Genomic DNA, 11039 nt, shown 5'->3' with positions numbered 1-11039 from the left:
CAGCATTTGTTTCACCACAAATAAGAATTGTTCACAACTGTTTTATTCCTCAAAAGCCTGATGCATCATATTTGATACTCACAATTTAAGTTTTTTTCCCCCTAAAAAATATGTATGGATTCTAACAAGTTGCTTCTGTCCAGGAAGTGTTCATCTAGAAATATTACTAACAATATAAAAGTTATTCTTATGTTTAAAAATCAGTAAAGATTTCACAGCAGTTAAACTGAGCATTTAAAACACTTTAGGCAACAAATGGTTACAGATACAGACACATAAGTCACTCAACATATTTTTAGAGGGTGTGTTCATGGTCTCATATCACACAACAAAATCAAGTTATGTTTGTGTGAAATTGGACTATTGTGTATCAGAACAGGTTTTCTCTTCAGAGAAATGCAGCTTGGAAAAAAGCTGTTTAATTAAGGTTTTTCTTTTTTTTTTTAAAGAAGAACTATTTTCATACATCTGGAAAGACTTTTCAGGATTTGCTGGAGATACAAAGGCACGTGAGGGTCTATAAAATTCAGAGAAATGAATGTACAACTTGGAAATCAAAGTCCAGGGAACAGGTAGAACAACTTTGTCAGCGATGCTCTGTCTTTACAAGCCATTTGCCTGTAGCTTCCGATCATTTCTGCGTTCTCAAAACGTCTTAAAACCTGTAAAACGAGAAGATAATAAACATCTGTAGAAGGAAATTTTGCATGGCAATGTACACAGAAAAAAATATTTTTCAAAGGAACATAAGTTGCTCTTTCAGCAGCATTTCACTTACCTTCCTGAACAATTCCTCAATGTGGTCCTGATGTGCATGTTTCGTGAACACATCCACTATCAGTTGGACGTAAAACGTTCCATTCTGAACATGCCTGTAAGATTTGGTGTCTGTAGAACAATTTCAGAAGTGGAGTTAGGAGCTTTCAAACTTTCTTCAATAATGAAATGGATATTGTGTATAATATGTAGTGGTGGAACATATTCATAAATAAGTGTACTGTGCAAAATATTTTTGGTTGGTCATGATTCCATGGCTTATATTAGAGGTTTTATATAGAACCGTAAGGTTCATGACTCAATTTTAAAGAAGACTTCATGCCAAAAAGCACTTTACCCGGGGTGCAGGACATCAGAGAAATGAAGTCTTTCTCCATGTGCACAAAGTCATCGCCCTCTATTTCCATTGACTCATCGGGTTCACTGTCACTGGCCCACACGCGCCCATGCTCCCCTGAACAGAGATTTAGTTAAGAGTGTGTAAGCCATCTTCAAATAGGACTACAATTGATAGTGAGTCAAGAATATACAATGATGTCCTAAGAATTTTTTTTGTCATTTTCATACCTCCCCTGCAGGCTTGGATGAGAATAACCTTTGGTTTATTATGCAGAGCTGGACAATTCTTAGAGTTCAGATCATTGTAGATATCATCAACAGGGAAGGTATCAGGGTTGTCTGCTTTATGATGGACACCCAAAATGGCATCCCTCTTTCCGTGGGACATTATAACCACAAAGGTGCTGTCTGAAGATGCATGTTCTGGACGTTGAGCAAAGATCTCGACTGCTTGCTTCATTTCCTGCCAATCAAATAAACTCCATTAAATAAATCAAGAGTGCAAATGCAATTAGACAAACATTTTAGCTTCAAGTTCAATGTTTTCAATAAAAAAGCTCTATGTACCATGTGGATAATTTTCCCTAAATCAGTAAAAAACTGTTACTTCATAAGATGTGCCTTAAAATAACAGTTTTTCTTTGCACCTGTCCAGAGAGATTGTTGTACTTGACAACTTGATAATCCAGCTGATTTAACAGCCATTCCATGTTCTCTTCATCTCTCTCAGCCCCTCTCCTGGTCATAGCCTTTTCGTCGAAATCTCTGTTGTTGATAAGCAGGGCAAGACGTTTTCGTACAGACCTGTCTTTTGCTTCATAAATCTAAGAAAAACAACCAACAGAGTTGTTAATGCAGAATTTAATCACAACCAATACAATAGCAATATAGAGCAACTGCCATTCATGCTAAAGTAACATTTGACTGCAGATATATTATTAACATTATTAACATTTTATTCACCTGTAACGTTTGATGAATAGAATCATACTTGATGAATACTTGCCTCTTTTCCATTTTCTCCAAGAATTTTGATTTTAAATTGTTGGCTGCACAGAGTAATCTGTGATTCTCTCTGCCAATCGTCTGACAGAACAGGATCATATGGAGGAACAGCATCAACCTTCGGACCCTGACCTTGTTTGGCGTCTACTACATCCAAAGGTGGCTGAGCCACTGGCAAACCTAGAAAACAGAACACAGCTCATAACATATATAATATTTTCACCCCATGTTTTGACATTCCAACCTGAAACCTAGATTACAAGTCCCTGCATGCTCGGAAGTTAAGGATAATTGCCTGGAGCTTTGTGAAACTTTTGTAGAAAATTCAAGTTAATGGGCTGCATTTTAACAGAGTTAAAAAACAAAACAAAAACAAAACCGAATCATTCCAATTAATTTCAGTTCCATTAATAGTTGAAAAAATAGGCTATAGTAATTTATAGTAAATACTAAAGTGTTTTTGAACCATACTATAGTAAATTGTAGTATACTGTATATATTATAGTATTTACAACACTTTGTTAATGAATGCTACAGCATATTTGTCAGGGGTCGGTTGTGTGGAAACACACGCAGATGCAGAAACTTCAACAGAAAGGGCTTTAATGACACAATTCAGGAGATACAAAAGACATAACCAAACTTTAACGCAGATGAGAACCAACAGGGAATATATACAAGTCAAACAAAGGGGCAAACGAGACTAATTAACAAGACACACCTGGGACCAATGAACTCAAAACAGGGTAACTATGGGAACAAACTAATGGCGGGAAAAACTAAACAAAGAACATGTGAACAAAAGGAAACAAACAGAACCCTGACAATATTGTACTATTAACTATAGTGAACTGATAAACTGTAATACATAGGCTACTGTAGTATTCTTCAGTTTTTACTACAGTAAACTGTAGAGTAGGCTATTTGTAGTATAAGTTGTAGAAAACTTAGTACAGTATTCGGTAAAGTAATTTGTTTATTACTATAGTTGTTATATTACTACAGCAACTATAGAATTACCACAAATACTTCACTGTAGTATGGTTCAAAAACACCATCCACCTTATTCCTGACTAGCCTACTGCATTTCGAATTATGGGTTGCACTTCCGGTTTAGGGTAGCCTACTTCCCTTTAAAAAGACTGAAATGAATCGTTTCAAATCATAAGGTTTCCCTACAATTAAAGCTTATCCGTCAGTTTGACTGAATGAGCTGTCAATTTTTCTTTCGTGTTTTATTTTCAGACATAATGAGAATAACGTAACGCTTTGTATTTTAACCAAAGACAATAAAATTACACAAGACGTGTCACTCGTATTGTTTTGAATGGGAGAAAGTGAAACGCGCAATACTTTCTAAATAAGAGCCAATCGCCGACTGGTAAAGTCATCGCGTCACTGCAGCAGCCGTTAGAGTCGCCTCAGAAAAGAGGCACAGGAGACGCGCATTTACGTCTGCGCATTAGCTTGATCCAGCAAAAAAATAAAGTTTTTTTTGTCATTATTCGAGCGTTTGGAAAAAAAAATTATGGGACAGTTGTTGTTAGATTTGATTTGTGATTACAAATATGAAATTTAATCGAAAGCTTGGCAAACAGCTTTGGAGAATTTGATGTTTCCCCATTCAAAGAGCTGCATGATGCTACATGATGCCCAGGATGCCTGAGAGGCGTTTCACAGATGGCCGCCGAGTGAAATGACTTGTCTTAAAGGGACTTTAAAGCTCTTTTCAGTCTATCCTCATGATGAATGAATGAATGAATTTTGTCTCTTTTGTCATTCCGCTGTAATAGTATGAAAAAGGACAACATACAGGCTACTGCACATTTGTGGTATGTTCTCCCGATATAATTTACGATAGCCTATCCCATTAATAATTCACTGGAATGCAGGAAGAATCAAATCCTCACTCTTTCCAGGTTTGTTTTCACAGGTAAATACAATTATCTGTAAAAATGATGGAAATCACTTTGAAACAGTATCACGCAATGCTGAAGTTCATGAACATTTTTTAAGGCAACGAATACCCTACTACATAATACACTAATCACTATAGTTAGGCTATATTTAACCTGTCCGTTATTGCTTGGGAAAGAATCGCGCTTTTTCATGGCTTGTTGAAAGTACCTTGTTGATGCTTTTACACTTTAAATGTCCTTTTAATGTTCGTTGGTTGAAGGGTGAGTAGAATAACCCACTGTACCCACTTAAAAAAAACAACGTATCATTGCGTTCATAGAGCGAGTCTTTCACTGACTGTTTACAGCTTAACGGAAATTACACCCATAATTCATACAAAGCATCAAGGGGACGATTCCTAAACGAAAGACTTTTGAAAAAAAGTGAAAACTTTTATTATTATTATTTATTATTATTTTAGTGAAGCAATAATTCGGAGCTGTTTTTGAATTAATTATAAGTAGTAGCTACTAATTATAATTAATAATTCGTTTATAGATATTTACTTTCCAAACATATTAATATCTATCTATCTAGACGTTTACTAGATAGGCCTATCTATACTAAATATCTAGACCTAGGCTACATAAGCTATTTCCAGTTAAAAACACATTCGCACTGTCGGTCTTGCAGTGGGAAATGTGTTTATAACTGGAAATGACGTCAGCGAGACAGCGAGCGACTGTGAAAAGATCAGCAATACGATGACTTTTGAGTGTCTGTTACTGATAACTGACTGAGAATGTTAACACATTTTTTGTTGTTCAGTATTACAACTTTTAAGTAGTAGCTAATATTGTATTGCATTTATGACTTAAAAAATATCTAGGTCTAAATAACTTCCCTGTTCTGTTGATAGGCTATCTGCAACAATTCCTTCTGAACTTTGTTCTGCATTTATCATCTATTTTACTTACCGTCTCCTATGTTCTCTCTGAGCTCTGATGCAAGTTGATTACAGCCAATAACCTCTAATATTTCGAGTGTTACAGGAACAGCGCCTGGCGATGTGAAAGTATTCACCATCAAATCAGCGAGATCTAGATGGTCTTTAACTTTTTCAATTGTAGCTTGTCGTACGCGCGGTTCTTCCTTCCGATCGCGCAATTTGAGTTTAAACTTTCTTAGATTTCCCTCCCCCAGATCCTCAAAAGTATTCTCCAGGTGATCTTTAATAGTTTTCACCATGGTTCCTCAAAGTTTCGTGACTTTTGCAGTGGCTGTTGATGGATGTTTTGACTGAAGCTTGAACACACGCCTCCTGTGAACGCACTGTGTCTTCTGAAGGTTTGTTTCACTTTTGTCTGTTTATTGAGCAATTCATACCCCACCTATAGGTGACATTGCATAGGCGCCGGTGGCTCGAACACCCATGGAAAAACACGAGATATTCTCCATTCATTTTAAACAATAATATGATTTGATGATTTATGATATGATTGCAGGTTTCAGACACGACTTTCTTCTCTTTTTATAGCTCATTTGAGGCTGTTTCTATGGCGTTGTTTTAATAAATGTTGAGAGCGCGCATAATGCCCGAGCACGAATCTTTCCGCTCGCAGGCACACTCTCGCACAAAAGTGTGCGCGCGTTCTCAAATATACAGTGGCCACATGCCTCCCACCGGTAGAAACATAAATCGGCACCTAAACATGTGCCTTTTAGAAAAAATCTCACCATAAATTTTTTTGTCGGTCCTTAAGGTGGCAAATTAAAACATTTAACTCACCTGTAATAACTGTACATTCTAAATAAATTAAACAGAGTAACAACATTTTGTGAAAAGAAGTCTACTGTAACATTACATTTATTTACAAGAATTCACAATCTGATGTCAAAACATCAACTTAAGAAAAAAAAAAAAAAAAAACATTTACAAGATTAGTGTTCCAACGTCATAAGAGGTAGCTAACAATGTTTTCTAAAGGCACCTTACTGCATTTGATGGCTGATTTCAGATCTGTTGTCACTCATTCACCCAAATCAGTTTAATCTTTGAACGGAACAGTCAGTCATTTCTTTGTCATTACTTTTCCAGCGCATGGTTTTACTGTTCTTTTCAATCATTACAGGCATTTGAAAATGTTCTCCTCTAATGTGCCCAGGACTCTGTGTTTTCCTCCGGTCTGGTTGTGCTCACAGACTGTGGAGATGCTGCATTTGGTGGTGAGATGTTTAGACTTGCAAAGACCTCGTGAGCCGTTTTTCCAAGCATTCCTTGCACGTCACAGACAAAGCGGTAGACGTAACGTTTCCCTGCTGTTTTGTGAATGATGTTTTTGTGGTAGTAGTAACGCAGACCACGACTTAGCTTTTCGTAGTTCATTTTGGGCTTGTTCTTACACTGGCCCCACCGCTTCGCCACCTGAAGGATACAAGGGAGATCTTAAGCTTAGAGAATGTGAAAATACCAGATGTATAGATAACAAATGCCATTTTGCTTACATTGTCAAGATGTTTTGAGACTCTATCCCCTGGTTTCACAGACATGGCTTAAGCCTAGTACCAGACTAAAATGCAAGTTTGAGCTGTATTAACTGAATGCAACTGAACGCCGTTGCTTTGCCTCAAGATGCACACCAGTAATGTTTTTTTCAAAAGCATGTTCATACTAAGGCCTAATCCTGGCTTAATCTAAACCCTGTCTGCGAAACTGGGCCTATGTGTTGTGTTTTGGTCGAGGTACAAATCTTACCTCTGCAGGATCTGACATTTTAAACTCCCAGCCATCCCCAGTCCAGCTAATGAAAGTGTGGCAAGCAGAATCCAGCAGAAGTTCCAGCAGAAACTGCCAAAGCTGTATAGGCCCAGATCCTGATGAAGAAAAAAACAGTACAAAGTCATATATATTGACAAAGCCAAATGATTCTCATTTTCTGTTATGTAAAATATTTATCCTATAAAAACCTCTGTAAAAATTGCTCACCTGGGTAGGCGGACATTGGTGTCATTTCACCCTCCCTGTCTGATCTTTGAGCTGGTGCGCTACGCCTTTTGGCCACACGGGGGCAGAACAGCTCAGAGGATTGAGTAACTGGAGGTGATGAAGAGGATGTCTGCTGCCCAAGCATGGAAGTGCAGTAACTGGGTGAGGGGTAGTCGGACCAGTATGAAGGTCTGCTTTGCTGCTCTGCATCATACAAGGCATATGGTCTCTCTGTATCACCTACACAAGAAAAACATCAGTTAAAATTTCAATGACAATATTATATTATATATTATATATTATATATATATATATATATATATATATATATATATATATATATATATATATATATATATATATATATATATGCATTTATGTTATATCTTTAAAGCATATATAATTAATCATATGTTGACATTTGAATGCTTGAATGTCATCGATAATAGTTATTAATGTGTGTATATAGTTAATAAAAAAATAAGCATGTATATTATATGTGTGTAGTATTATATGCATTTATAATATATATTTCATGCATATATAATTAATCATATGTTGATACTTGACTGTCATTGATAATATGTATTAATGTGTGTATATATATATATATATATATATATATATATATATATATATATATATATATATAGTTAAAACATAAGCGCATATATATTTGTGTATATAGTTATGTGTTATCTCTCTCTCTCTCATATATACATATGTGTGTATGTCTATATATATATATATATATATATATATATATATATATATATATATAGACATACACACATACATACCATACACACACACACACACATGGTATTGCTGATAATGCATGAATATATTTTAAACAATATGTATCCCTAAAATGCCTACCCAAATGGTCCAGATTTCCAGTACCGGTTGCTCCTCTGTGACTCGGACCTTTCCCAGGTTGGTAATGGCTGCTGGTGTCCATCCCTGGGCTGAATGGGCTACTTTGTGCTGGAGTGCATAGAGGGACGAGGTTCTGGTAGGTTTGAGTAGATTCCTGAAAGGCAACCTGCTGCCTGTCTGCTACCATTCCTTCTGGAACTATGGAAAAATTACATTGTATGAGGCCAGGCCACTTAAAAGAAGAGTTTGTACATTGCAAATGTAAATATATATTTGATACTTACTATTAGTGTATGATGCCCAGCAGCTAAACTCAGGGAAGGAGTCCAGATTAAACAGTCCAGAGTCTACAAGAGTATGTCCTATTCAGTAAAAACACATCACATAAATATTTGTATTGTTTGCATTATGATATTAATGGCCAGGAATCTGTGCATCATGAGATGTTTACCTTTAGCACTGTGCAAATGCTCCTTCTGGGGCTCTGAATAGGTTTCTGGATACTGCTGTTGGGGAGGTCCTTTGCTGTCTAATAAAAAGGACAGGTCTTCACCACTGCAGTCTGGAGGTACATTATCAAAGATGTGAAATGAATGAGAGCCAGGAGAAATGCTGTATTCTAGAATTAACAATGGATCAATGTATGAAAGCTCCCATTAAGTTTTCCACACCTAGTCTGAATTGTGCTAGGAATAAAAGGGGCTGTGACAGAGTGATGAAGTAGGGTGTAGGAGAGGGGGTGCTAAATCTGTTTGAGGAGGAAGTCTGGAGGAAAGGATTAGGAAGAAAGGGAGGGAGCAGAAAAAAAACGGGTGTATCTTTAACCCAACCACCCCTTTTTTTTCTACATCCCTGGTTTGGACATTCCTAAATCTCAGAGCATGCATAGCCTGACATCCCCTTTTCCTGATGAGCTTTGAATTAGTGCACACAAACAAGATGTCAAGGTCTAATTTTTAGGGTTTTGACAGGGGTGTTGCAATTCTGGCTTTGGAGCTCAAGGACAACGGAAATGTTTTGCACGGACATTCAGGAAACAAAGCTGGAGAAATACTAAATCCCACAAAATCTGACAGATTTTTCCCTTGAGGGCAAACTGAATGTGATAACTGAAAATATGGGCATTTATGTATTGAGAGAGATAACAGGAGATTTCAAGAGATATTTAAACACTGTATGAAGAAAAATGTGTTGAATTAAGATTTTACCATATGAGCTGAAGTCAAAACCACCAGGAACCTCCTGAGTTCTGAAGTCTTCTGTGTAAAATCCAGCTTGATACATTTCCATATCTGAAGAAAAACAGCATAATTTAGATATTTAATCTCAACATAGAATGTATATTTGCTTCATTGGGTTAGTTTTGTTTGGTCCATTAAAAAAACTCTTATTCTCAAATCCTTTAGTATAATTTATTAAACATATCAGTGGGTGTAAAACAGCATTTTTAATCCCAGTCAGTGATTCAAACACTGATAATACAGATTAAGAATCTCAGATTACAATTGACAGAAGAATAGAAAACCTTACCTTAAAGTTCTCACAGAGTCCTTATTCCAGATATTAAGGATTTTCTACAGCCTCAAGCGCTGCTTTACAATCCTGTTGACTGTTGGTGCTTCACCCAGGACCGTTATAAAGAGGCCGTGCGCGACGGGGCGTGTCCGCGCGTCTTGTGAAGGAATGCGTCGTGACTGCGGTTCCCTCCTTTTACTAATAGTGACGTCAGACAGGAGTCACGACCACAGATTTGTTACCCCTTCCATTCATAGAAAAGGTGTCTATGGGGAGTAGAAAAAACATCACTAGACAGGTTTGACTGACATGTCCCTTCACATTTATTTTTTTCCAAATACAAGACCGTTTGACGTAAAAATTTCGATTTGACTCGATGTAAGATTAAAAGACTGAAGAAATGTTACGATATATTAAGGGTAGATTACATACTACGGTTTCGAGAATTAAATTACATTCCGTTTAATTGGGCCTACTGCTCTGAATAGGCCTTAATGTTGATCAATCACCTTGACGAAACATTGAAAATCTAAAACAATATCCTGGTGACAAGAAACTCAGGAAACAATATTGAAGAAACTGTGGAAAATGTGGTCAAAATGTGACTGGATCATCTACATTCAGCTTTCATTCATGAAAATTTTAAAATGGCGTCTACCATGAATTAGCTCCATAGTAGGCTACTAAAATCTACGGCTAGTACTAATAATAACAACAATTAGCCTAGGCCTACTATTATAATGATTTGGCAGGCCTGAATAGGAATGTAGATTACAACAGCAACCTTTTCGTTTTGTTTTGCATGTTACTTGTTTTAAGTTGGGATTTAGGATACGAAATATGTAAGAATATAAATTATAGGCTACATTTCAATTGCATTCAGTCGATTTTTATTGGAAATATATAACCTAATATTTGGCATCAAAGTGACAATACAAACCAAAATTTATTCAGACACCAACATTTAACACAGTTTATTCGCTATAGTTTAAAAAAAAATGGTAACAAAATATGACAATATCTCAGAGTTAAACTGTCAGAGAAAAATAATCTTGATAATGTCAGATAACACTTAAGCAAAACATGGTCAGGTAAAAGTGTCTGAATAATTTTTTTTGTTTCCAAATTTTTATTAGGCTAATTTTACTGGTAGTCTACTGTATGAAGAATTTTTGGGTATAATATGTCACAGTTTACTTTATTTTGCTATCCTCACTCACATAAATGAACTATCGTGTCCTACACCCACTAGTAAAAAAAAAAAAAAAAAAAAAGGCTATCTAGTGTCTGAATAATTTTTGGTTTGACTGTATAAAGGCCTAGCTGAGACTAGAACAATTAATGTTAATTTGTGGGTCTACTATCACCAAACCCATCTAAATGCATTATTATAAAGTTGCAAGAGGAGAAATGTTCTAACTGGAAGTTAGAAATAAGATCAATCAGAACCAGCAACTTTGACTTTAATGAGGCGTTCGTATCTTTAAAAGCCATTCAAGAGAACAATGGTCTGTAAAATTCCGAGTCGAGGAGGCCTGAAATCACGGCGTGAGTGCTTTGGACAGATAAGACCAACCCAAGGGTCTTGTATAAACAAACACCTCAGGCCATTTTCCTCCGGCGTGCAGAAAAAATACAT

The 11039-nt window shown here is 36.4% G+C and overlaps 2 protein-coding genes across 3 annotated transcripts; both read right to left on the bottom strand.

The window, feature by feature from the left end:
• Window positions 1–25: 25 nt before the first annotated feature.
• On the bottom strand, window positions 26–5391 carry caspa (caspase a). Its single transcript, XM_048151860.1, has 7 exons — window positions 4998–5391; window positions 2123–2301; window positions 1764–1940; window positions 1345–1579; window positions 1115–1231; window positions 779–888; window positions 26–662 (listed from the first exon to the last, which is right to left on the bottom strand). The coding sequence occupies exons 1-7, from the start codon at window positions 5266–5268 to the stop codon at window positions 555–557; spliced, it is 1197 nt and encodes a 398-aa protein (XP_048007817.1). The 5' UTR covers window positions 5269–5391; the 3' UTR covers window positions 26–554.
• Window positions 5392–5854: 463 nt separating this feature from the next.
• Window positions 5855–9726, bottom strand: LOC125242859 (ETS1-related protein). 2 transcript variants are annotated; one of them, XM_048151861.1, is made up of 8 exons: window positions 9416–9726; window positions 9094–9177; window positions 8337–8447; window positions 8170–8247; window positions 7886–8083; window positions 7007–7246; window positions 6776–6894; window positions 5855–6445 (listed from the first exon to the last, which is right to left on the bottom strand). In XM_048151861.1, exons 2-8 carry the CDS (start codon window positions 9173–9175, stop codon window positions 6173–6175), a joined length of 1101 nt encoding a protein of 366 aa, XP_048007818.1. In that variant the 5' UTR covers window positions 9176–9177; window positions 9416–9726; the 3' UTR covers window positions 5855–6172. The 2 variants fall into 2 exon arrangements, with proteins under 2 accessions (XP_048007818.1, XP_048007819.1); XM_048151862.1 differs by having other exon boundaries at window positions 8337–8414; window positions 9416–9666.
• Window positions 9727–11039: the final 1313 nt, after the last annotated feature.

The sequence above is a fragment of the Megalobrama amblycephala genome, linkage group LG13 (assembly GCF_018812025.1).
Source record: "Megalobrama amblycephala isolate DHTTF-2021 linkage group LG13, ASM1881202v1, whole genome shotgun sequence".
NCBI lineage: Eukaryota > Metazoa > Chordata > Actinopteri > Cypriniformes > Xenocyprididae > Megalobrama > Megalobrama amblycephala.
This window is presented reverse-complemented; position numbering and strand designations above follow the sequence as displayed.

Bases quoted from the DNA above. Each gene is read 5' to 3' on its own strand.
- LOC125242859 (XM_048151861.1), bottom strand. From the start codon at position 9,175: ATGGAAATGTATCAAGCTGGATTTTACACAGAAGACTTCAGAACTCAG. The intron at 6,895-7,006 runs GTGAGCAATTTT...TTTCTTCATCAG, and splicing joins ACCAATGTCCGCCTACCCAG to GATCTGGGCCTATACAGCTT. The intron at 6,446-6,775 runs GTAAGATTTGTA...TGTATCCTTCAG, and splicing joins AAATGTCAGATCCTGCAGAG to GTGGCGAAGCGGTGGGGCCA.
- caspa (XM_048151860.1), bottom strand. From the start codon at position 5,268: ATGGTGAAAACTATTAAAGATCACCTGGAGAATACTTTTGAGGATCTG. The intron at 1,941-2,122 runs GCAAGTATTCAT...TGTTTTTCTTAG, and splicing joins TTGGAGAAAATGGAAAAGAG to ATTTATGAAGCAAAAGACAG. The intron at 663-778 runs GTAAGTGAAATG...CTCGTTTTACAG, and splicing joins TTGAGGAATTGTTCAGGAAG to GTTTTAAGACGTTTTGAGAA.